The 26493-nt window shown below is 40.5% G+C and overlaps 1 protein-coding gene and 1 long non-coding RNA gene across 5 annotated transcripts in view; one reads left to right on the top strand and one right to left on the bottom strand.

The window, feature by feature from the left end:
• Positions 1–12967, bottom strand: part of KRAS (KRAS proto-oncogene, GTPase) — a 42177-nt gene extending 29210 nt beyond the window's left edge. Inside the window, exons 1-2 of one of the 4 annotated variants that reach the window (XM_036296735.1) lie at positions 12806–12967; positions 8695–8816 (exon numbers count right to left, since the gene is read on the bottom strand). In XM_036296735.1, coding sequence (XP_036152628.1) covers positions 8695–8805 — 111 coding nt within the window. In that variant the 5' untranslated portion in view covers positions 8806–8816; positions 12806–12967. The remainder of the gene's footprint in view (positions 1–8694; positions 8817–12805) is intronic. The other 3 variants (XM_036296736.1, XM_036296734.1, XM_036296733.1) reach the window with 3 other exon arrangements.
• Positions 12968–13234: 267 nt separating this feature from the next.
• On the top strand, positions 13235–25258 carry LOC118651332. The gene is made up of 7 exons (XR_004966199.1): positions 13235–13446; positions 13726–13886; positions 14529–14599; positions 14933–15050; positions 22454–22536; positions 24083–24203; positions 24782–25258. It is a non-coding gene; the product is annotated as an uncharacterized LOC118651332 (long non-coding RNA).
• Positions 25259–26493: the final 1235 nt, after the last annotated feature.

Raw genomic sequence — 26493 nt, 5'->3', positions numbered from 1 at the left:
TTCATCTATTCCCTGGTAGATATGTAGATTATTTCCACTTTTAAAAATCATAAATACTGCAATAAGCATTCCTGTGTATTCACCTTAAACACTTATCCAACTGACTGCATCCTTGCAATAAATTCCTAGAATTGGAATTGACCTAGAAGTGGTCAAAGGACATGCAGCTTACATTTTAATACACACTGCCAAACACCTCCAGAAAGTTGTAAGATTACATACTCCCACTTATAGCATAAATAGTACACACTTCTCCATAACCTTCCTAGCACTGTTATAATTTTAATCTTAGCCAATATAAAAGTAAAAATGTTATTTGTTTGAACTTCATTTCTACATTAATGACATCTTTTTATGTTATATGTCATTTCTTTCTTTATTTTTGGTGGATAGGTTGGCTATTTATATCCTTACCCTCCCCTTTTCCTTTCTGATGTTTGTTTTCTAAAAGTTATATAATAAAGCTTCCTGTTTGATATATGATGCAAATAGTTTTCACAGACTTCCATTTGTCTTGTATTTTTGTTAAAGATGTCTTAATTTTTTATGTAGTCAAATAGCTCAATCTTTTCCTAAATATTTTCCTAAATGGTTTAAGAATATTTTGAAAATTAAAGGATCCTTACTTTCCTCAATGGAGAAAAATATTTAATCCCAATCTATCTATACTAATAAAAGGGTAATATGCTAATTAGACCGGATGTCTTCCAGACATCCATCCGGATGTCCTTCCAGACAAGGCCACGGTAGCGGGGGGCCAAGGCAGAGGCAGTTAGGGGTGACCAGGCAAGCAGGAGAGGGCAGTTAGGGGTGATCAGGCCAGCAGGCAGAGGTGGTTTTGGGAGGTCAGGCAGGCAGGCAGGTGAGCGGTTAGGAGCCAGTGGTCCTGGATTGCGAGAGGGATACCCAACGCAGAGATCAGGCTTAAACCAAGAGTCAGACATCCCCCAAAGGGTCTCGATTGGAGAGGGTGCAGGCCGGGCTGAGGGACACCCCACCACGTGCACAAATTTCGTGCACTGGGCCTCTAGTGTATATATATATAAAAGACTAAATGACCACTCAAGAGGTAGCTATGATGCACACTGACCACCAGGGGGCAGACACTCAACACAGGAGCTGCCTCCTGGTGGTAGAGCGCCGCTCAGCTGATCAACAGGCACCAAGCTCATGGCTCCCAGTCCCACCATCGAGACTGACTGGGTGCGAGCCCACGACTGCTTCTTTGTGAGGCTGTGATGACGTGGTCATGGGTACACTGGTACAGCCCTAGGACGGGCGCAGAGACCTCAGTGGAGCGGCAGCAAGCCTACCAGGCACAGCAGGGCCAGGGTGAGTGGGAGCGGCACAGTGCCCAGCCCGGGCTCAGGCTCCTCCCCAGCCACCTACCGCTTCACACACTACTTCGCGCTGTGCGGGATCAATGCAGATAACGGGCTGGAGCCCAATGCGAGGTGGCAGGTAAGGCCAGGCTGCAGCGGCACAGAGGTCCACTGATCCCCGCAGGCCAGGCCAAGGGACCCTACTGGTGCACGAATCTGTGCACCAGACCTCTAGTTATACAAATAAAGAAGCTAACTTAATGTTAATTCACTCAATTTGTGTTATTTACATAATACTCCAAGAAAAGAATTTAGGACCAACATTATCATTTTCATTTCAACATGTCTAATGTTTAACATTAAAATTTACACAAGGTAGAATGAAAATATGGAGGGAGGTGAGGAAGAATGAACTCATGATTTTTAAATACAAGATATTTCTTAGCTCTGTCCATTGGGAAAGGTCTAGAAGCAGTGACTCCTCAATTGCAATAAATGTACCTAACATCCAGGTTTTTTTAAATAAAAGGAATTCGGGTTCTTTGGACAGTGACTGAATCCAGGGTGTGACCATGGAAAGAACAAGGTGAACCTGGAACACACTGTGACAGAGTAAGGAAGAGCTCAAAAACTGATGGAAACATGCCAAAAGGATACAGAGGCCAGTTTGAAAGGGATTCCACTGGTTATATAAAAACCAAATTTGAGAATCACTATAAATATAGTATTAGACTTTAACACATTGAATAAAAAAGTAATACATGAGTTCATACTAGTACAAATATGACAAACCAAACAAATGAAAAAAGGAGAGTGACAAGAAAATTCATGGTAGATGTTAACCAATAAATGTAGAAGTAATGACAGAGTCAGAAAATTAACTACCGTTTTACATTCACTATGGTAGTTCATTTATTCTGGTGAGAATTATCAGTGTATGCTACATCTCACTGGGTGCAAATATGTTGGAGAACAGGATATTTATATTCTCAAAGTGTCTCCCCACAGAGTACATTATCAATTATAAAGGAAGCAAAGATAGCTTTACAGAGAGAAAACAGACATGACCTTAACCTAATAATCATGTTAACATCATCAATAATGGGACAAACCTGTGCCTACTGATTTGATGCACAGAGGAGGGCATAACATCATGTAGTATTCTCCAGCCAAACCTGTTTAAACCAAATCTGATCATGAGGGAAAAATCAGACAAAACAACTGGTTTGAATTCTTTAAAAAGTACCATTGTCGTGAATGACTAAGAAAAGCTGAGAAACTGTCCTAGATTAAGAGATTTGAGACATGACAACTAATTTTTTTATCCTAGATCAGAAAAAAGTAAAGGAATTGTTAAAAAAGAACATTCTGGGAACTGACAAAATTAGATTATGGGCTATATATAAGATAATTTTTTTGTATCAATGTTGAATCTCCTAAATTTCGCCACTGCATTGTGATTATATAAGGGAATGCTCTTCTTGTTAGAATAGGATTAACAAACTTTTTCTATAAAAGGCCAGACAGTAATTGGTCTCTGGTGAAACTACTCAACTCACACTGTAGTGTGAAAGTAGCCATACACACACATATATAAAGCAAGTATGTCTATTTTAAGAGTAAATGGTATTCATTATACTAACTTTTTACTACTTTTCCATAAATTGGAAAGTTTTCAAAATAAAAAGTTGAAAAATTATGTAACATAAGCACTATGTCCCTATTTAATCCTCTCAAATATTTTATTTTTATTACCCATATCTACAAGTTTTTGTTAATCCTTCCTGGAGAATATTTATCCCATTGATTTTGAGAGAGAGTGGAAGGGAGTAGGAGAGAGAAACATCGATTTGAGAGACACATCAATGGTTGCCTCCTGGATGCACCCCAACCTGGGCCGCACCCCAACCTGGGCCAGGGATGGAGCCTACAACGAAGGTACGTGCATGCCTTTGACCAAAATCAAACCCACGACCCTTCAGTCTGTAGGCCGACACTCTAACCACTGAGCCAAACAGGCTAGGGCTCTAATTTAAGATCACAATATTATAACTGTTCCATAAACCTAGAAACTATGATAAATAATATCGTTAAGAGATGAAAGAAATCTACTGCCCTCCTAAAGCATAAAGCCTCTAAATTAAGTTATATGTAAGTAGCATCACTGTCTAGAAACATTGCTCTTCAAAATACATCTAAAACTAATAAGTCCTATGAAGGCAGTGATTTGGTCCCTTTGCTCCTTTATGTGTCTCCAGCCCCTAGGAAGACTGTATGGTACAAAGTGGGCACTGATAAATATTTACGGAATTTAAAGAATTGATTGCATTGTTTAAACCAGAATCCTCTTAAGAGATGCTAACCCAGGGGTGGGCAAACTTTTTGACTCGAGGGCCACAATGGGTTCTTAAACTGGACCGGAGGGCCGGAACAAAAGCATGGATGGAGTGTTTGTGTGAACTAATATAAATTCAAAGTAAACATCATTACATAAAAGGGTACGGTCTTTTATTTCAGTAGTTTTATTCATTTTAAACGGGCCGGCCGGCAGGCCATAGTTTGCCCACGGCTGTGCTAACCCATTAACATTGTTTTCCTTTCACTTATTGCCATTATCAACTTTCATTTGTATTTCTCTAAAGCTTTGTATTTATAAAAATTCAAATAAGAATAACACATGTCCAATAATTTTTAACATTTAGGTCTAATAGTTATTATTAAGTAAACACTTATTCTTAAATTGACCTAAATACAGAACCTGAATTTTGTGTTTGTTCTAAAATTCAGGTGATCACAACTATTCTACAATCCTATAAAAATCTACAAAATATGAACTTCCACAATTTGCCACTTTTGAATAGACCCTTCCTCACACCCAGTTAACACATCACTCCTGCATGCATGTAAAGAAATTCAGAGCCACTGTGCCACTTCTTATTCCCTCAAGCAAAATAACTCCCCTCTTTTTTCTTACTAGGCTACATTTCCTTTCTTAGTCAAAAACATTCACCCACATACTTGGGCTAAACTAGTCCACAGAGTCATCTTAATATTAGCAGAGAGTAAATTATGATACTTTAGATTTTTAAACAAATAAATAAAACTTTTTAAATAAAATTAATATACTTATAAAATGATCATAGCCACACACACAAATAGGAAAAATCTCCAAATTTAGGAGGTATTTTACTATTATTCATTATAAAAGCAAATAAACTGACCAGCAGAGGGCACTCATTTACAAGGGGGGGAAGAGCTGGTCACAGCCTTGAAGAGAACTTCATTTACAAAACTGCTATTACCTTATTTTGAAAACAGAATGTTTTAATAGGAAGCTAGTGTGTACACACACACACACACACACACACACACACACACACACACACGTGTATGTATATTTAAGTAAATAAATAACGTATTACTGGTTTAGAAAAGGTAAAGCTTAAATCTATGTTAGAAAAATCTAACATCCACCTTATTCAGGGACTTGAGTTTAACAATTTAAGAATGTTTAAGGCTATCCATATAGGATCTCAACCTCAGCACAACTGACATTTGGGGCCAGGTAATTAATTATTTGTTGTGGGGCTGTCCTGTGCATTACCCACCACAGGTGCCAGCAGTTCCCCCCTCAAGTTGTGACAACAAAACATCTCCAGATATTGCCAAATGTTCCCTAAAGGCAAAGTCACTCCTTATTGATAACTACCAATACATAGAAAAGCCAGAAAAAGAACAGCTTGCAAGTTTACATAATGCTTTTTAACACCACTTTTCAATACAATTTAATATTAGAAATTTTCTCTAATTTAAATCTTATTCAGTTAGTAAAATAAATTCCACAAATAAAGTTTATGTATAAAAAAACCAGAAACTGATAAATCTTGGTGATTACAGCTCAGAGCACTAAAGATAGCACAAATCAATCCAATTATGAATCCATTCTTCCTGAGGAGGAAACTATTTCATCAAAGAAGGGCATAAAACTCGGACTGAATTATAGAATTATAAGTATGTAACACTAACAGAAGCATGCAGATGTCAATGAAATTAAGAGCTTGGAAAAAATACTTTCTATATCTATTTTTAGTAGTATATTATATCCGTAATATATATTTGTTAATTGATCAACTGATCATTCTGATTTCAATGTCTGTAACTACTTGTTTATTTTTAAGACAAGATTTTTCTTTTTCTATCAAATTTTCCCTTGCTAAATACATCTGAGAGAACATGTTTTCATAATAGCAAGGGATCGCTAAACTATAAAAACATACATATTTCTAGCCTGGTATTATGCTTAGGGGATTGCTTTGAGTTTTTAGTAATATTGCTCCACTAATGAGGTATTTCATCATCTCTACAACTCTTTGATGGACTTCATAAAAGATAAAGGTAAAATCTTTCAGAATAGAAGGTGGTTATCATGTGCATAGCCTCAAATATAAACATACTCCACAAATGTGTCATTCCTATCTAACTCTGTATCATTAAGGTGCCATTAGATAGTATTTAAGATCAAATTTTGGTATACTGATATGAATCAGCTTCCAATAATAACTATTTCTTTGCTTAAAGAGTTATACATGAATAGAGTGGAAATTCCATTTAACTTAGTTTCAGAAAACTTAAAGTGCCACCATACTAGAAAAGAATCTTTAGGCAAGTTACCACCTCTCAGAGACCATTTTTATCTATAAAAAGAAACAATGACCACCTTCCTTATCTATCTCATAATATGTAAATCTTTGCAAATTTTAAACCACTAGAAAATATGGTATCACTTAATTTAAATTTTTTTTTCAATTTCTTTCCATTTGTTTTAATGCAGGAAAACTGATGAGAAGTACAAATGTGCAAAGTCTATGTCCTCTCTCATTTTCTCTCTGACCTACATTATTCACCAATCAAAACCTAACAGCAGTACTGATATCCCCATTCTCCTTTTAAACTTTTTACAAAAACAACAAGATAGCATTTTTGCTTAACTGTTTATTAGAATAAACTAATTAATTCTTTTGCTTTTCTTGTAGTTGAACTATACACCAAGAATCGCAGTGATTCTCAACCTTCTGGCCCTTTAAATACAGTTCTTCATGTTGTGACCCAACCATAAAATTATTTTCATTGCTACTTCATAACTGTAATGTTGCTACTGTTATGAATCGTAATGTAAATATCTGAGATGCAGGATGGTCTTAGGCGACTCCTGTGAAAGGGTCGTTGGACCACCAAAGGGGTCACAATTCACAGGTTGAGAACCGCTGAGTGTGTTAGTTGCCTCAGAGACAATTTCTGTATGATACCTTTTCCTAGGTGGCTAAACTAGTGAGGAACCTCAATTTCAAAGTCCACAGGTAATCAATGTTCCCAGAGTCAAGTCTTCTGGTTTGACAGAAATTATAATCAGAGTTATGGGTTTGAGTTTATAAACATTTTCTACTTTCCCCCAAAATAAAGGATGAACTTTTAGATTTAGTTCTATTCTATTTATACTGCACTTTAACAGTTGTGACCAAAAGGTTTCCTAACTTATTTTATCACATTATAATACATATAGCATTCACGACCTCTGGTAGAAAACAGTGTCATGAAATTCCTCAGATTTTCAGAGAAGATGAGGCTACTTCTGCTAAAACCATCTTCCAAAATCCCAGGAACAGTTCCATGCTTAACCTGAATTCTATTTAAAACTCCCTTCCACTTCTGATTTAAATGGTGAAGTATGCCAAGTAGCCTTGGCTTTAGAAATAAGTTAACTATTTAATCCTCCTTGAAGACAAAAAGAAAACAAAATAGAACCATCATACAGCATTGAACAGAGTTATCGAGAGCAAATACACAGAGACTATTATATAGGTGGTTCACTTCAGTAGGGCTCTTCCCTTTTACTGCAAATTCTTAACCGTGGAAGCCAAATAAAAGTTGCTTCTCTGTCTAAACCAAATCTTTGCAAATACACGTTTATTTCTTCATTTTTCCCCTGTAGTACCAAAAATATTTAACATAGAGGCCCAGTGCACGAAATTCATGCACAGGTTGGGTCCCTAGTGGCTGCTGGCTGCAAGCTGCCTGCCGGGGCCTCCCTTCCCTGGCTGCTGGCGGCTGGCCAGGGCCTTCCTTCGTTCCACACCGCCCCCTGGTGGTCATGGTCAGCGCACATCATAGCAAGAGATCAAACTCCCAGTCAGTCGAACTCCCGAGGGGACACTTTGCATATTAGGCTTTTATATATATAGATTTCCTTATAAAACTTATCAATCCTCAGTTCTAAATTGCATAAACATCTTCCCAGGCCACCAAAGCCCTTAGAACCTACCTCAGTGCAGTCAAAGACATTATGCAGCTTGGGACGCAGACAAAGTTCTGGTAATCTTTTCAAAGTTGATTTAAACAACTGGTATATCAGACCTAGAATAAAAGCTAGGCGGTTGGATTGCTTTACCCGGGGTAAAGAAGTCTAAGAAATAATCCAACAGTATAAGTCTATTTCAAAGATGAGGCAGTATACTTTTTTCCATCTCCACTGATGTGAAACTTAACATGAAGTTTCAGATTATGCATAAAATAAATTAATTCTGGAAATGAGTTAACAAGGAGAGTTGTGTCATTCCCTCCTACAGGACTTTGGGATTAAATTGATCCTTATCTGCTTGATACTACCTGACCTCTTAAGGTCTCCTTCAGGCCTTCATTCTATCTGTTGTTGGCCTTTAGTTTGGTGATTTTTCATTAAAATAAAAAAGTCTGAAAATTATTAATCAATTTGTAATAAAAAAAATCTAACATTTCCTTGAGTAAATTAAAAAAGCGCTGGAAAGCAAAGGATTGGTTGTGGTACCCTTATATATATCTGAGATATACAGTTACCTATATATGCAAAGAATGAACTTTTAAAAATGCATCAGGTAGCTGTAGATTCTCCACTACTTCAATATGAAGAGGAAACAGGGAGATACTAATTACATTAAATCAGCCTTCAAATGATTATACTTCACCAGTACAATTCAAATCTAATATGTGACATCAAAATAACAAAACAAAAAAACCCATAAAAATAATAGCCACATTTTTTTTTTAAATTACTGCTAGGTATAGGTAAAATGTATATTCACATTTCACTCACAAAACTCTGAAATGCACACATACAAACACAGAAGGAATGTCATTAAACTTGAGATTTCCCAAGAGAAGAAGGGCTCTCCATATCTATGGTTATGTATAACTTCAGAGTAAAGCTTTAAAGCCTAAATATATTTCTGATAACTTAATAAAATTATTTTCAGTATAATTGTCTTATAATGCAACTTTTTTTGTACCCAAAGGATGGGCCTGCACAAATCAATATGCATAATATTAAAACAAGATTTACCTCTATTGTAGGATCATATTCATCCACAAAGTGATTCTGAATTAGCTGTATCGTCAAGGCACTCTTGCCTACGCCACCAGCTCCAACTACCACAAGTTTATATTCAGTCATTTTCAGCAGGCCTTATAATAAAAATAATGAAAATGTAACTAAATTAGAACAAGTGTCACACATGAGTTTAATAGAAGCCAAACACTCTATCAATACCTTTTAACACAAACTCACCTTTATATGGAAAATTATTTCAAAATATCTCACAAAATTCAATAAAAACTTCAGTTGAGTACGGATGTGTATTGTAATGAATCACACTATATTTACAAACTTGCCCATTCAACATTTCAGAAAGATGCATTCAGAGTACAAAGTTCTTTTATCATATATTCAGGTTGTTCTATCTAAACAGCCAGTCTGCTGTTCTATAGCAGTTAATGGCTCTCAAAGGAACATGCCACGACTTTACTCAGTACAAGTGTCTAGCACAATGCTCTATACCCTGTGGACACACCCACACAAGACTGTTGACAGCTATCTCTCCTAGTTGGCTATGGCCCCTAAGAGTTACAAGTGGATATGCAGAGTGTCTTTGTTGGAGCCAAGAGCTACAGAAAACTTTTAAAAGGAATCATCATATAGTTCTCCTGAGTAGTTAGAAAGAATCAGACAGTGGGGTGGGGGTGGAAGAATTGTCAAATAAATCTCACTGTATAGTGAGAAAATAAAAAGTGAGAACTAATATAAAAAATCAATTAAAAATAATTAAGGAAATAAAATTGAGAACTAAAATAATATATATTGATTTCAGAGAGGAAGGGAGATGGAGAGAAAGGAAACATCAATGATGAGAGAGAATCATTGATCGGCTGCCTCCTGCACACCCCCTACTGGGGATTGAGCCCTCAAGCTGGGGCATGTGCCCTTGACCGGAATCAAACCCAGGACCCTTCAATCTGCAGGCTGACGCTCTATCCATTGAGTCAAACCGACTAGGGCAAGACAATAATTGATGAACAATTTAATCTGTAAAATATCTGCTGGGAAAAATAATGGTATAAAAACTAAGAGAACTTTGAGAATTTTGAAATATTAAGCACAGTTGATTTAATCATCAATCACAACATATAAATCTATATTAGTGCTGAAAAATAGTACTTTGCACAAGAAAAAAATATAATTATATAAAATTTAAAAATAAGCACTGCTTTTAATAAGAAATTTTTTAAAAGATGTGAGTGAATAGTTCTTAGGAATCCACATGACTTTTACTCTGCATCTCATCATCTCCCAACAGTTGCAATAAATATTGACAATTTGTAAGGTTATCAGTACAAGACAGAAAATATTTTTTAGTCAGTTGTTTCAAACTTTTTGAAATAAAATGAATTTAGTTTTATCTTCTCTCCCTCAATAACTACATGATACTATTACAAATAAAGAACCATGGAAAGAATGGCAGTAAATGCACACTTTATTAAAAGTAGTCCCAAATAAATGAATGTGCAGATATAAACACTATATACAAACAGCATCCTATTTACTGAAAGCCAAAAATTATCCACCAAATAGTCACAGGAAAATAAAATATGGTTTTCCAAATGATAATATACTAACCACCTCCTTACCCTATTCCTGAGCCCTCCCACAGAGAGCATACAGGCTAGGCAACTGTTATCAGAGACTGTTATATTACAGACCCCTGGCCTGCGCAGTGCCACCACAGCCTTACTCGCTCTTGTCTAGGGCCACCGTGGGAGCCACTTCAAACATGTATCTCATTCTGTTTGCTCCCACTTTTTATTCCAAATACAGACTATAGCAAATGGAATAGGTGAGGAGAATCACACCATAATGTATCCCTGCCCACCAAACCCTGCAAAATAATTCGGATAGCCTAGATCTCCAAAAGTGGCCAGGAACCCATTAGGCTTCCCAAGGCTCTGGTGGAAGAGGGTCCAAGAGGTTAAAAACGATTTTCATAAAAATTCTACATTATCAATTACCCCTTCCACTCTTGTTCTTTCACAAGTGTATGGTGGTTTCCCAGATGTGTGCTCTGAATGCAGAAGCAGGTATGAGGATCCAGATATCTCCTAGTGTCATATAATCAAGATTTGCAAACGTGTTAAACAATGCCACCCTTCTCACTAACTTTTGTTTTTGTTTTGAAAAAATTATTTTCAGTTAAAAAAAGCTATTTATGTTACCAAATAATGGGCTTCTTGTTTCTATTTTTAAATGAATTAAGAACTGTTTAAAAGTCTCCGTTTTTGTTTCTGTGATGGTAAATATTGACATACCACACGTTGGGATCGCCAATAACTTTTAAGAATATAAAGGGACCCTTACACCAAAAAAGTTTGCTAGCCTCGGAGATCCCGTGGACAGAGGCTGGATTAGAACTTAATTTTATAGATGTGTGAACCCTGAAACACACCTTCTGGTCTACTTGTTGATGAGTGGTTGTTGTTTCTGGGGACGGGGGACTCCTTTAACTGGATTATAAAGTCAAGTAATATTTAAGTCCAGGAGAGAAAACTGGGTTCCCAAGGAAGCTTACCGAAGATCACATGCCAGAAGGAGCCCCCTCACCCAAAGCTACAAAAGCTAGCAAGGGGTGGAAATGTGATCAGAGCACAAGATCTAGTCAAGGGAAGAAAAAAATCACTTTTATTTATCATCTCATCTCCTACCTCTTAAAACCAAGTATGCCTGCGGATGGCTAGTCTCAAAGCAAGCAGCACTGCCATCAACCATACTGGATGTCTCTGTTGGAGTCAGCATTTGGGGCGTAAGAGTGACATCTCTCGTATGGTTGATTCTGAGATGACTGTTAGGAACAGATTCTGCACCTTTACAATTTCTTTTTAAATGAATGTTTCCATTACAAATGTAACATTGGGTAAAAATGAGAAAACACCTCTCCGTTTTTAACCCCTTGTTTTGATGGACATTAAGATGTAAGGTTCATTTAGGACTTCAGCTATAGCATGCACCTGCCTTAGGGTATTCCAGGCAGTTGGCTGGAGGGAAGATTGCTACAATGAACTCCTCCTGTAGCTCAGTTTTAAGGCAAAAATTTTTTGAGTGCCGTTTAAGAGTACTACCTCTTGGGATGAGGGTCAAACCTGCCAGGACGCGGGTAACATCGAAGAGGTAAGGGAAAGGACAAGAGCCGGTCAATTAAACTTCGAGGACGGTGCTCCCTCCGACTGTCTGCACAAGGGACAAGCCCCGCTGCTGCTCTGCGGGTTTTCTGCGTTGTGTTTTTAACTTGACAAAGCAAAGCAGAGCAGACCTCCTGGGATGAACTTTTTTCCTGAAGTCACGGGCTGTCCACTGCAGGGTGTGGGCCACCTGTTCTTCCACCCCCGTCCCTACCTCCTCCTTTGTGGCCACGGCAATGTCACAGCCAGGCCTGGGGGAGGGGAGCCGTCAGGAACTCGGCTGCAGATGCATTTTTTTCTCTCTCCCCAAACACAATAACCTCCAACAGTGGTCTCCGAGCACTTTCCTAGGCTCTTCCCCAGCGTGATCTCCCCCGACTCCTCTCCCCGCTTCCACGGTGACAAGGGGCCACCAGCCGCCGGGTCCGCGCTCGGGGAGAAGTTTATTCCTCCGCCCTCGAGATGCTCCGTGCAGCGGAGAAGGCAGCCCCGAGGCCCCGGGCGCGGGGCGGGGAGGAGAGGTGCGGGAGCGGAGGGAGCGGGAGCGGAGGGCGCGGAGGGGGAGGGGAGGCCGCGCGCGGGGAGGGACGGCCACCGCACCCCGCCGCCCCGCGGGGCAGCCCGCCCGGCCCGCGAGTTTCTGCCCGGCCGCCTCCCCGGCTCTCGGGGAGGAGGAAGGAAGGGGTTCCCCGTCCAGGAAGCAGTACCAGCGGCGACCGCCTCGAGCCTCACCCTCCGAAGCCCCGCACCGCCCAGTCCTCCTTCCCCGCGTCGCCGCACCCCCGAGCCCCCCGCCCCCCGCGCCCGGCCCCCGCCCTCCCGGCTCCCGCGACCCTCTCCGCCCCGCCGGGACCCCTGATTCATTCACTCGCCGCCGGCCCCGCCCGGCGCGGGCGCGGAGGGTCGGGTCCAGGGCAGGGCCCCTGGAGGGGAGGTCCGCTCCGTACCTCGCTCCCGCACCTGGGAGCCGCCGCGCCTCTGGCCCCCGCCGCCGCCTTCAGTGCCCGCACCGCGCTCGCGCCCAGTCGGAAATGGCGGGGGCCCGGAGTGCTGGCCGAGCAGCCGCCGCCGCCGCCGCCACCGCGCCGCTCTGCCTCCGCCGCCGCGGCCGCCGCCTAGGGAAATCGAGCGCCGAGCGCACCGATGGGCCCCGGGCCGGGCGGCCGCCGAGGGCGGGGGCTATCGATGCGCTCGGCGCTCGATTCCTCTCCGGCGGGCGGGCGTGCGGGGAGGGAGCGGCGGAGGGCGGTGTGGGAAGAGGGAAGAGAACGAGGCGGGGAGGAGAAGCGGGGCCGGGCCGCGGAGGGCGGGGAGGTGGGGGTGGGGCCGAGGCCGGCCGGCCGGCGGGGCAGGGGGGTTACTGGTGGACCCACGCGGCGGCCCGCCCCGCCCCGCCCCCAGGCTCTCGCCGCAGAGCCCAACCCGCAGCCGCAGATTCGGACCCCAGCCGCCTGGGGTCGGCCACACGCACGCTGTCCGCGAGCCTGCCTCACCCTTATCGCTTCTGCACGGAGAAGCTGCGAAGATCTCGTCGTCCCTCGGGATCTGCCTACACTTGTTCACATTCACTTACTACCATTGCTTGCACGTAAATAAACAGGCAGGCGCCCACCGCGGGGGGGGGGGGGGGGGGATGGGGCAGACGCCCCCCCACCCCAGGGCTTTCAGATCTCGGCTGGGTTCTCACCCGCCTCACTGGGGCTGGGAACCTAGCCCCAAGCCCTAACAAACCCGGCGAGCCGTTTTATCACTCCACGGGTCTGTTGTTTTGCTTTTGCTGTTTCATCACAGGTCACTCTAAGCAGGGACCCCCAATACACCCATTGCCCCTGAGGGCACCATCCGAAGGCTCATTATTTTTACGCAGAAATGTCCTTGATAGTTTGGACCCGAGGAGAATTACTCAAACATTAATTAGAAGATTGAGACTCATCAGTTAACATTCAGGGAGTTCACACATTGGACAATGGGACAATTAAACCTGCTAGCACTAACCCAGAATCTGCTGTGGATAAACTAGCTAGAAAGGTAAATGGCCCACATCCTACAACACGAATAAGACAATTATTTTAAACCCCAACTATTATGACTGTTCATCAACCTCACACCACCTGTCATCCTTTCTTCCTACTCCTTCTGTGGGCTGTGATCTGCAAAGCTTGTTTGGGTCTCCCTCTCTTACCGATTGGCACCAGGTGGAAGAGGCAGAAGACAGGAAGCGGAACACACATGCACTATAAATCCCCAAAGCTCCCTCCAACACCTACTTACAAATCTTTGTTCAAATGTGTCCCAACGAGTTCCTCCCAAAAGATCATCTATGATATTGTATCTCTCCCTCCTTCTCCCAAATCTATCTCTCTTCCTGCTTTTTCTCTAGAGCAATTATCACCTTCTAATATACTATGTAAGCTTTTTTTTTTTTTCATTTCTCCCACCAGTACATAAGCTCCATGAGAGCAGGTATTTTTTTTTTTTTGGAGGGGGGGTGTCTTTTTTACCTAAAGCTGTATTCCCAGTGCCTACAATACAATAGGCACTCAATAAATATTTGTGGAATATTGACGGTGTACCCTCCTGAAATCTGTGACTCTAAATCTGCACTTAGAACCAGTGCCTTAAACTCTCTCTAATCTCTGTTTTCACCTTCTTACAAAATCTGCCTTTAAGCTCACCCAGGCCACCACCTGAAAAACCACACCCTGGGAAGTCCAGAAAAGAGTCGGCGCATAATGGACACAGTGAGTTTTTGTTAAGTGAATGAATTTTCACTTACTTGTGTGTTGTTTTGTAGTCACTTAAATATGAATCACTGATTTATTTTGTCCAGCTTCAAGTACATGATGAGCTTTTGTCCTCTCTTTCAGCTGTTAATACAATGTTCTCCCTGGAGTTAGTCCTCCATAAATCTTAAAAGGACAAATATAGAGGGGAGGGAGCAGCTTTATATTGCACTTTTATGCTGATTATGAAAATTCTGGCATTAGCAGAAACCGAATACATTCATGTGGTCTCAGTTATCATCCAGCTTCATTTGCAGATCACTTTATCCTTCCTTCCTTTCCCGTCTACAGCAATGCACACATAAGCTCTGTCAAGCCTGTCCGCCAGTCAGTCCTGGGTGCTTTCTCAGAAGCCAGCAGCCTCCCTAACACGTCCTTTACCGTGGGCTCAGAGCAGTGGATTTCAAAGGTAAGTACTCATGAAGCACTTGACATACTTAGAAAAATGCAAGTTCCTAGGCCCCTCATCCAAATATCCCATTCAGGTGGTCTAAGGTGAACCAGAAATCTTCATTTTTATCAAATCATGTGATCTTAAACCTGTGATCAGCAGTCTGTACATTGGAAACTTTCATCTAGATCAGTGCTTCTCAACCTTGGCTGCACATTAGAATCACCTGGGAATCTTTTTAAAATCCTGATTTTTGGGCCTCATCCTCCGGAAATTCTGTTTCTTTGTTACTAATGTTGTGGCCCCACCCCATAACAAAGAAACAGAATTTCCAGAGGATGAGGCCCAGAAATCAGGATTTTAAAAAGATTCCCAGGTGATTCTAATGTGCAGCCAAGGTTGAGAACCACTGATCTAGATACTACTCAAATTCCTCTCTTCTCCTCTGGGAAGCTGCACTTTCTGCTTTTGGGGGCTTTCTCTTCCTCACGCCTGGTGACTCCATTGAGCAGTCTTCCTGGCTCTTCCTTTCATTGCTCTCCCCCAGGACATGCACACAGTCCTGGACTGTGCTCACGATGGGTAAAGAGTGAGAAGGGTAGCAAAAGTATGAACCCGGGGGTTCCAGGCTTGCTCTAAGATGCAACTGTATTTCTACCCTCTCCCATTACACTCTTCTGGGAAGGCAGCCACATACACACATGCACATGCCCACATGCTTTTGATCTTGCCTTATAAAGATCACCCTGACCCTTTCCTTTATAAGGTACCCTCTTCTGCAGATGTAATCAAAGCAAACCACAGGAATACCCTTGTGTTAGTTGGGCTCTTACGATATGTAAAATGCCAGGACATGTTCAGAGCACCGTAGACTCTGAGGGCTTATTTTAAGGCAATAAGGACATTTCAGAAAGTCATAGCATCAGCCAGAACTACTGCTCATTCCAAGAATCAACTGCAGTCCTTGCAATCCAGCAGCAGGCTGGGATGCCTTGCTCATCCCCTCGTTAACAAGCATCTGTTGCCCAGACTAGAAGAATATTGCAGTTCTTCTGAATCAGCATCTCTCTGCTGCTTTCTCATAGCGGTCTCAGCTTCTGCTACCTCTGCTTCCAGTGACGACTCTCTGTGACTTAAATTTAAAACACCCCAAGAGAGAGGCTCTGAATACACTTGTCATTCACTCTTCAACAAGAAAGGCCTTTATTGGACACAAGTTTCCTGAAGGGACATCTAATTGGTGGCCAGCCTTATTTGTGCCTCGTTTAGAGATCATTGCCTTTGGGTGCTATAGTGGAACTCACTTTATAGATTTAATATGACTCCAGCACTAAAGGCAGCTGGGAAATGTTGGAGACTCTGTTTAACTTTCTGTGACTGTTTAACTTCCTGTAGCCTCAGGTTTGACTGACTTCCCAGAAAGCCAGAATGCTGCCCAAAGATAATCGTCAGGCCCTAGCAAGGAGGTTAATGAATGTGTAGAGTGTGGAGAACCGCGTGATGTTATCTGTTAACTTAGAAGTGCATTGTTCTTTGTAGTGATCTACGTGACTACCCACCATATGCTTTTTACTATTATCCCCCTGTAAAAAAGAGACCCTGTCCCAGGAGGGGGTAGAGTCTCCTCGCAGGCCACCACTGGGAGCAGGCAGCTGCTTTGCCCATGTAGCTAAATTTCGCCTATTAAAGCTCTTATGAGCTTGAATAAGGCTCCGCAACAGTCAGGGAAAGTTAAACAGGAGGAACTAACTCTGGATACTTTGATGGACTCGAAGTCCGTTTTCTCACGTGGGAAATTCGTACTACTAACTAAGGTGTTATTTAATTCACTTACCCAACATATATCTCCTCTGACTCTTATTTCACTTTGTATTCTTTTCTTGCATATCTCTTTTCCCTAGTGGGCAGTTAATTCCTCAAAGTCCGTGCTGATTTTAACTCTATATCCTATAGCTCTTTGCACATTGTAGGACCTCTATACATTTTTGTTCATGTGAGTGAAATCATAATGAACCTTCAGCAGTCTCTAAAAGTCACTTCATTCTCATCTAGCCCAGTTCCTAGATCATTTCTAAACGAATACCCTGTCCTCATAGCAAATGCCTGTCCAAAGCCAAATTCCCCTTCTTAATCCTCCCAAACTAATACCCTCTCCCAAGTTCTCCATCTTACCTGAAGGGCATGATGGTCCTTCAAAACTTTATATTCAAAAACTGAAATTAATTTTTAACCCACTCTGCATTCAAATTGATTACAGCTCCCTTTAATTATGTTTCCTAAGCATTTTTTCTTATCTGCCTCTTCCACATTCTTTCCTTCACACCTGCACTTCTGAAACAACTTCCTCATGACTTTCCTACGTCCTGGCTTTCTTCTCTTCAATGCAGGCCATATGCTATTGCCAAATTAATCTTCCTTATACATGTCTTTCATCATCATCAAATATTTCCTCTGTACCTTCTCCATATAGGCTGCACTCATACAGATAATATATTTTAAAAGTACAAAGAATTAATAAGCTTAGTACCTAAAGTTGATGATAAATACCTTAGAAATTTAGTGAAGAATGATCGCTGGTCTTAGCTAAGCCTTCACTAAGAGTGAATCTTGTTTACAAATCTTAATAACTCTTTGCATCCAACTGAATCAAGGCCAAATTCTTGGTACCTAGCTATATATATATATATATATATATATATATATATATATATATATACACATATATATATTTGTATATATACATATATATATATATATATATATATATATATATATATATATATATATTTCAGAGAGGAAGGAAGAAGGAGAGAGAGATAGAAACATCAATGAGAGAGAATAATTGATCAGCTGCCTCCTGCACACCCCGCACTGGGGATCGAGCCCGCAACCCAGGCATGTGCCCTTGGCCGGAATCGAACCTGGGACCCTTCAATCCACAGGCTGACGCTCCATCCACTGAGCCAAGCCGGCTAGGGCGGTACCTAGCTTTTGCTAGCATCCATTGTCTGGCACTATGCTGCCCTGTGACTTTGTCTCCCACCTCCCCAAAGCAGGTACTCTCTCCTCCTCAAGCAATCCTCCTCTCTGTGGTACAAAACTAGGTTACTGTGTCTTTGCTCCTTTTTCACCCAGCGTCTTTCTGCCTCTCTTTCAAGATCTAGAACAAGTCTGACCTCCTTTATGAAAGCTTTGTTAATTATGCCATCTTTTTTTCTCCGCCTATTATTCCATACGGATTTACTTATGTCTCCCCAAGTAAATTCTAAAATCCTAGAGGGGAGAGCCATATCTTAAGTGTGTGAACCCCACCCACCCACACAAGCATAGTCCACTGCAATTACTCAATGACTACATATAATGTCCTTATCAGCAAGGTAAACACAATGAAAGCAATGCTTGAGGAAGAGTAGAACAGTCACAAACGCAGAAAAGATTGGAAGGGGAAGAGGCCTCGGAGGATGGGTTTTGTGAATGGTATAACAGTACCTGGTGGCAGTGGGAATTGTACACTGGCTAAATTTACTAGTTGTGTGAGTTAGCACAAATCCATGAGTCTCTGCAAGCTATGCACTTAAAAATGGAGCAGTGACATAAGTTACGATTTGTTAAACTCCTTCAAGGAGCCAAACAAGTTCCATACACTACTTTCAACAAAGAACAAATCAATCCATACCCGTCCACTTCTCTTCTTCACTGCTACCACTACATCCCAAGCTACCATCCATTGTCCCTCTCCCAGGGGGACAGTCATCCATTAATGGATCCCTGGCTCTATACTAGCTTCCCTACAATCCATTTCCCATGGGCAGCCAGACTGAGTCTTCTCAAAATGCAAATTGGATCATGTGACCAGATCAAGCTCTCTAAAGGCTTTTCATTGCTCTCAGAAGAAAATTAAAATGCGTTTAACTCATTTCATGCTGCAGTTTTTCCCTACTTCTGAACACATCATGGATCCCTTTCCTCACTAGGCTCCAACTACACTAGCCACCTTTTTCTTCCCTCTATGTACCACGTTCATTCCCTCCTCAGGGTCTTGAACAAGCAATTTCCTCAGCTGAGGATGCTCCTTCTTGCCTTTCAGGTGTCAGAATAGTACTGCCACTTCAGGAGAGAGTCCCCAACACCTACCCTAAATCAGCACTCCCCACCCTATCCTTCTACTCTCCAACAAATCACTCCTTCACACAGACACTTGTTTAATCCTGCTTATCATACCTGAACTTATCGTGGTTGTTTCTGTATTTGCTTGTCTGTTTCCTCCCTGAAATATAAATTTCATGAGCCAGGGAACACTGAATCCTCCATATCTAGAGAGACCTAGGCGAGTAGGAGTCACTTAATAAAAATCTGTGGGTTTGCTGCTCTAAAGAAAATAATAGGACTCATAATCCACTCAAAATAAGGACTTTGCAATTAAAGTCTCTTGCTTTTGTTTCTAGCTCCCTAACGCAACATTACTTCATTGAATGTTTTTCTTTTTAGAAATATTAGAAATCACAAGTATTTTTTAAAACCCCTTCCTTCTAATTCGCCAAGGAGGTACTCATTGGACAACCCATTGCTTACAAGCCTGATTTTCCTAGTTTTTGACTTTTCTCCTTAATTACAGTTCTTAAATATGTTGTAAAGTGCTTCTATTCCATTCATGGTAAAGTGCATTCAAATAGAGCTTTATTTGTGCACATCAATTTAACATTTTAGAGTCTAGAGGCATTAGGTCCCTTTGGGATCAGACATCTAATTTGGTATCCATATGTCCTCAACTGAAAGAAGCAAGTCACTATTTTGCTGAATTCTTCTAGTCTCTGTGGAAGATTGTTTGTCTTGTCAAGTGTCCCTTGAAAGCCAAGATGTAGGAGTTTGTGAATGTACCAAAAAGAATAGAAGACCAGTCTTTCACATGCTCAAAACTCAGAGGAACGTCTTTGTTTTCACTGATAGAGTCATAATTCTTATATTAGCGGTCTGTGAATGTGTGAAGAAGTTGCAAATGGAAATATAAATGATTATTTCATTTTATTCTGAATCCCTTTCATAAATAATTGTAATGTCTGCATAAGATAATTCTATGTATGCACAAACCTCAACAAACATAAATATTACCATTTGCCCTTAAGAAGCCCATGTTAGTTCATCTAACATCTTAATAGTAATAAGTCATTCATTCAGTCAGTCATTCAACAAGTGTTTATTAAGCAGTTACTATATGCTAAGTACTCTTTGGAATATTTGTTCATTGATTCACAAAACACAAAAATCTCTGCCCTCTTGGAGTGTACATTCAAAAGTAATGGTTCAAAGATTATCAAAAGTAGTGGATTTCAGGATCCTTTCACACACTTAACGTGTATTGACTTCCTTATTTAATTCACTTAAAATAACAAAAACTCATTACATCTTAACATGAAGAACATCTTTATGAAAATAATTATAGTTTAAAAAGTAGTGAGAAGAATAGCATTGCTTTAACAGGCTTGCAAATCTCTTTCATGTCTGGCTTGAAAAGAGAAGTCTCACATCTTCTCCTGCATCTGTTTAGATAGCACACATAGCCTCTAGAAAACGTCACTGTACACTCATAAGAGAAATGAAAGTGAAAAAAGAAAATAACATCTTGGTATTATTGTGAATACAGGTTTGACTTTGCAGACCTAAAAATGTCTTGATTGCTTCAAGACATTTGACTAAGATCAAGTGTAGTACAAATGTCTTGAAATCCCCAAGGGTGCCTGGACTATACTTTGAGAACTGTTCAACAGAAATTTGTTTATTTTTTATTTTTTTGCTAATAAAATAGGCCAAATTTAATAGAGACCAATGCAATAATTAGCTTTTCCTAAATTTATCATTTTACTTCTCAGGACCAGCTCTTGTGAGTCTCTGTGAGATAGCATCGGTTGATAATGGTGATCAGGAGAAATGATTGCTAAGATAATGTGTAGAGGTAAAACAGATGCCCCAAATAATGGACTTCTTTGCAATCATTGGAAACCCTTGTTTTTAGGTCAATTTTGTGTTCTTGATGATCTCAAAGTACTTTACAGACATTAATTAATTGAACTTACAGGATGCCAATGAAATGTTTCCAAATACAAATTTTGTGCATTTTGCAGAGAGTTTAACTGGCAGAGTAGCAATTTGTGTTGGCTTAAAGGAAAGTTGTGAGCAAAACCAAAGAATTATCATGTATTTTTTTGTAACTATAAATACACTATGTTCTTCAGATTGTTTTAATTTACCAGGTTTGTCAGGAACATGGTAATGTTGTAAAGTTACTATTTCTTTTTTTAAAATATATTTTTATTGATCTCATAGAGGAAGGGAGAGGGAGAGGGAGAGGGAGAAAGAGAGAGAGAAAGAGAGAGAGAGAGAGAGAGAGAGAGAGAGAGAGAGAGAGAGAGAAACATCAATGATGTGAGAAACATTCATCAACTGTCTCCTGCACACCCCCTACTGGAGATCAAGCCCGAAACCCGGGCATGTGCATTTAACCATGACCGCCTAGTTCATGGGTCGACACTCAACCACTGAGTCATACCACCCAAGCAGAAAGCTACTACTCTTAATGTCTCAACAATCGTTGGTTTCTTTTCTTTTTCTTCCTTCATTCCTTTGTTCCTCCCTTGCTCCCTCCCTCCCTCCTTTCTTTCCTTTTTTCAGGACAAATACCAAAACTGTAAAACTCCGCAGACACTACATCTTAGCTCAGCTCCATAAAACCCCTTGGCTCTATAGAAGTCATCACTAAGTGACATCGTATTTATATTGTAGCCCATCTACTGATGTTCAAGACAGTCACAATCAAACCTTGTCACTCCTCTAATAGGTTCCTGTTGCATTCTAAGGCAAACCCCTCACAATGGCCCACCAGGGACCCCCTTGGCTTCCTAATCACGTGTCCTCCTCCTCTTCCCCTTGCTTGCTTTTTTGTTGCCACACTGGCCTCCTCTTGCCCCCTGGAGAGACCAGCAGACACTCACTTGAAGGCTCTTTCCCTCAGATCACTACGGAATTCTCTCCCTCACTTCCTTCAGGTCTTTGCTGAAATGCCACTTCCTCAGTGAGGTTCCTGATTACCTTATTTGAACTGTAATTTTCACTCCAGAACTCTTGTTTCCCTTTACCTGCATTCTTGTCTCCATGGAAAGAATCACCATCTGTCGCACAATATGTGTTTTGCTTATTTATTTGCTCAAGATCTATCTTTCCTCAACTAGAAACTAAGCTATACAAGAGCTAGGATTTGTGTTCTATTCCTGTTGAATTCCTAACAGTAGAACACATAGTAGATTCTCAAGAACATTTGTTGAATGAAAAAGTAAAGAAATCCTAAAATGCACATTGACGGTGTGTCTGAATAAATAAGAATGTGGCCAACCAAGAAAATATGTTAAAATATAAATACGTTTTTCCAGAAAATCATCCTGAAACATGCTTTTACCTGCACAAGCTCGGACAAATGGATCCTCATCCCACTCTTTCTCCTGGCTGCAGAATGGTATGCAGCTTGTACTGTTTTTCTTTTGTTTGTTTGTTTTGTTTGTTTTAAAGAGAGAATCTTTTTTTCAACAATATATTTTTATTGATTTCAGAGAGGAAGGGAGAAGCAGAGAGAGATAGAGACATCAATGATGAGAGAGAATCATTGATTGACTGCCTCCTGCACACTCCACACTGGGGATCCAGCCCACAGCCCGGGCATGTGCCCTTGACTGGAATCAAACCCAGGACCCTTCAGTCTGCAGGCCAACCCTCTATTCACTGAGCCAAACCAGCTAGGGCTGTACTGTTTGTTAAAAGTTAATCTCAAGACTACCCAAATGTGTTTTGTTAATAGATAAAATGGTGATCAGTGTGCAAATACTCATGATGTTATATGAGAGAAGGCATTTAACTACCTTGGAACATATTTTGCATATTTCTTGTTTTCTCTTGATGGTTTAGAATAGCGATTTTAAACTTGTGTGCCGCAAGAATTTTTAAAACATGCAAAACCTGACTATTTAGTCAGGAGCACTGACCTCTTTTCCCTTAGTCTGTCAAATAAACACCCAACACAACAATAGCTGTCCAGTGTGAATGAATCAAAAGGCTGAACATCGCTGGCTTAGAATATCTATTACCCTGAAATCAGTTTCAGGAACACAGACAAACAAAGTCAGTCCTCAGTAACCAAACTAATTTTCAAAATCAAAATTTTTTGTGATTCACTGTACTCACACATAAAATTAAAGAGCCTGGCCCTATCTGGGTCACTTAGTTGGTTAGAGCATCATCCCAATACACGAAGGTTGTGGGTTTAATCCCTAGTCAGGGCACATACAAAAATAAAGCAATGAATGCATAAATAAGTGGAACACATTGGTGTTTCTCTGTCTCTCCCTTCCTCTCTCTCTTCCTAAAAGCAATCAATAATTTTTTAAAAAATAAAAGAGCAAAATTCTATGCAATTGTCTGTAATTGTTGATAGAGCTTGAAAACAGAGGGTAGAATGAGAAAGTGTCATAGTCTGTGTCTGGTTACGACTGGGAATGTGCACATGTATGGATGGTGGGGGAGTAAGGTGTGTGTGTGTGTACTTTGCTGACACTGAGTAATGCTTGGTGGTGATAACATCATCAGTGTAGCAGTTCTCACCGAAGCAAGGTGTTGAGATGTGTTTAATTGTGAGGAGATACACAAATCATTTGTGATTAATACTAAAGTATTTCATTCTTAAGTTGGCTTTAAAAATTTTAATTCATGTTCAGAGTTATTCCTGGCACATGTTTCTCAGGCTGACATGGGTTCTTATATGCTTTCTTGAGTGGGAGTGGCAGCTAGTTCCCACGGGAGGATGTGATGGATGTGATCACTTCAATTGTTTGTGTCTCAGGAAGACTGAGAGTCATTGGGCAGGTCGTTTTTCTAAGGAAAATCCAAAATCCTACCAAACAAAGAAAAAAAGAGCCTTGATGACATTATCAATAGACAGTTGGCCCATCTTCTTCAAATAGTTCTAGAGTGGGACATTTGAAAACCATTCATCATGCGTTTGCTTTCAGGTGGTCAGAGGCAGGCTGCTTCATGCATGTGCGTTCACAGTGTGAAATGTGAATTTATAAAATTCCCAAAGGTGCAATGGTAGGCACTGAGACATTAACATATGAAACTCCACATCCCAAGGTAGGTTGCTTTTGGTTTTCTTTCAAATCTAAGAATTTTCAGAGCACCTGAGAAAAAATTATTACTTTGTAAAAAGAATTTGGGACTGGCTAGGTTTTGGTAACACCACTGCCCAAAGTAGTAAACAATGTGTGGAGTGGTTATTATTGTTCCTTATGTGCTGTTAAAGAAACAAGCTGTTAGGGGATTTTGCATCTTGCATGCAATCTCGTTGCTATAAATTAAAAGAAGAGTGCATAGCGTTGCTGTGTTACATATCATAAGGAGCTATTATATATAAATAAATAAATAAATAATGAAGATGTGTATAAATGCAAGACAGGTTGTAATGGGGAAGAGGGATAGGCCGAGGTGTAAGACCTATTCCTTGGGTTTATGGGGGAAGTGAATATCTTCAAAGATGCAACCCTTTAACTATTATTTTCATAATGTTCTCTCCAGGGTATTTTCATCGTAACCTTAAAAACTTTCATGACAACATTAATACTTTTAAAAACAGTTTAAAAGTCCCATGTTTAGAGCATATGTTTGCAGAAGTCCCACCCTTCACTCCTAACTAAGCATCCTCTGACTTCCAGGCCCTGCTCAGATGTGTCTTCATAAAAGCTTATCTCCGATTCTCTCAGCAAGAAATAATTTCCACTCTTCTTAACCCTCATTATACTTGACCCATTTCCCTTATTCAATATTCATTCAAATATCTGTGGATCTTCTAAGTGTCTGATGTTGAAATTGCAGGATAAGGATTGTGCTGCCAACCATTTAACCTTTGATCCCTCCTACTATTTTGTAGTGTTTGGAGGGACCTTCTCCGTGAGCAAAGAATAGGCATACCCAGGTTAGCCCACAGCTACTAGGAATGTATTGTGAAGCTCCATAGTAATTAAAAGGAAGAATAGTCTCAACAGTCAAATCAGCAGAGAACAGAACCTGAATCCAGGACATAGCAGTGCTTGGGACCCTCCAGGCTGACAAGTTCTAGCCACCTGCTCAGCTGGCCAAACCCATTCTTTCAACTCCAATAGCACATCCTTGCTCGCTCCTTATTCTACTTTCCTGCTGTCACAGCAACTTCATAACCTTCTATCTCTGCTTCTTCAACTCCAGCCATGTTACAAACAAACTGACTCTCCCTACATATCTCACATTCAAACTTTCGGAAGGTGAACGTAATCAAGCGAGCCACTGAAGGACTCGGTTTTCAGCTCCATTCTCTGGAAGAGCTGTGCCTGAGACCACTTCTGGGTTTCAGTGTTGGTCTCAGATTCAATCTTAGAGCACTGTGACGAATATGCATACCATATGCATAAAGAAACTATCTTAAGCTGTTTTTCTTTGAAAGAGGCTATGAATAAATGAGGCAATCAAAGCTTCTTAGCAGATATATCTTTATTATAGTTGCTTGTAATATTTCACATCCCCTACATGATTGTAAGCCCCTTGAAAACATAACTGTGTTCTTTTCATCTTTGCATCATCCATAGAGACAGAGAGTAGTTTAGTACCTGGCATATAGTGTATGCCAAGATTATCCCCTGAATATAAATCCTATGCCTTCCTACAAAATGCTCTACAGTACATCTGTAATTGGTTATCCTCTAAGGTGGTCATGTGTTGTGCCTGTTCTCAAGAGCAGTTAACACTGAAATAGAGTTTCACTGTTTTTGTAGAAAGCTCTAGCCAGAAGGATGCAAAGCCAGAGGTGGGAGTGAAGGCATGGGGCGTTTGTCAGTTTGCTTTTTCTCCACTGTGGAATATGTTATAAACAGTTTTATAAGATTTCACTAGAGCCCAGGGCCTCTAAATACATAAAAAAAAAAGGCTGAGTTAATGGGCAACCAATGTTTAAATGCAGTAGAAAAGAATTTCAGGGGTGGAGCAGGAATGTAAAAGAAAGTTTATCTTAGATCCCGTAACCACATTTCTAATCCAGCTCAGACTTGACAGCTATCCAGGGGGCCATATGAAGATACAGACAACATTCTAAAACCAGAAATTTAGAAAACATTTTCTGTTGTATTTTTTTCCCCTCTCTGACTAGTTGGCTATTTCCCCTTCTTCATATCTCTAGATAGTATTTATAAATTGTAGTCCTATGCTCACATAAAGCAAAACATTTTTGGGTTTTTTGTCTTTAATAATACTCTCCTAGAACCTTTTTATTACTAGGTTCTTTCTCATATTCACTTTGCAAGATTTCTTCATTTCTCTAGCACAAATTATCTATAAATATACTTTGTCATACATATTTTTCTATGTGCATATTTCTTTTAGTAATAACTCTTTCCTG

Source organism: Myotis myotis, unplaced genomic scaffold (genome assembly GCF_014108235.1).
Source record: "Myotis myotis isolate mMyoMyo1 unplaced genomic scaffold, mMyoMyo1.p scaffold_m19_p_3, whole genome shotgun sequence".
In the NCBI taxonomy this organism is placed as follows: Eukaryota; Metazoa; Chordata; class Mammalia; order Chiroptera; family Vespertilionidae; genus Myotis; species Myotis myotis.
This window is presented reverse-complemented; position numbering and strand designations above follow the sequence as displayed.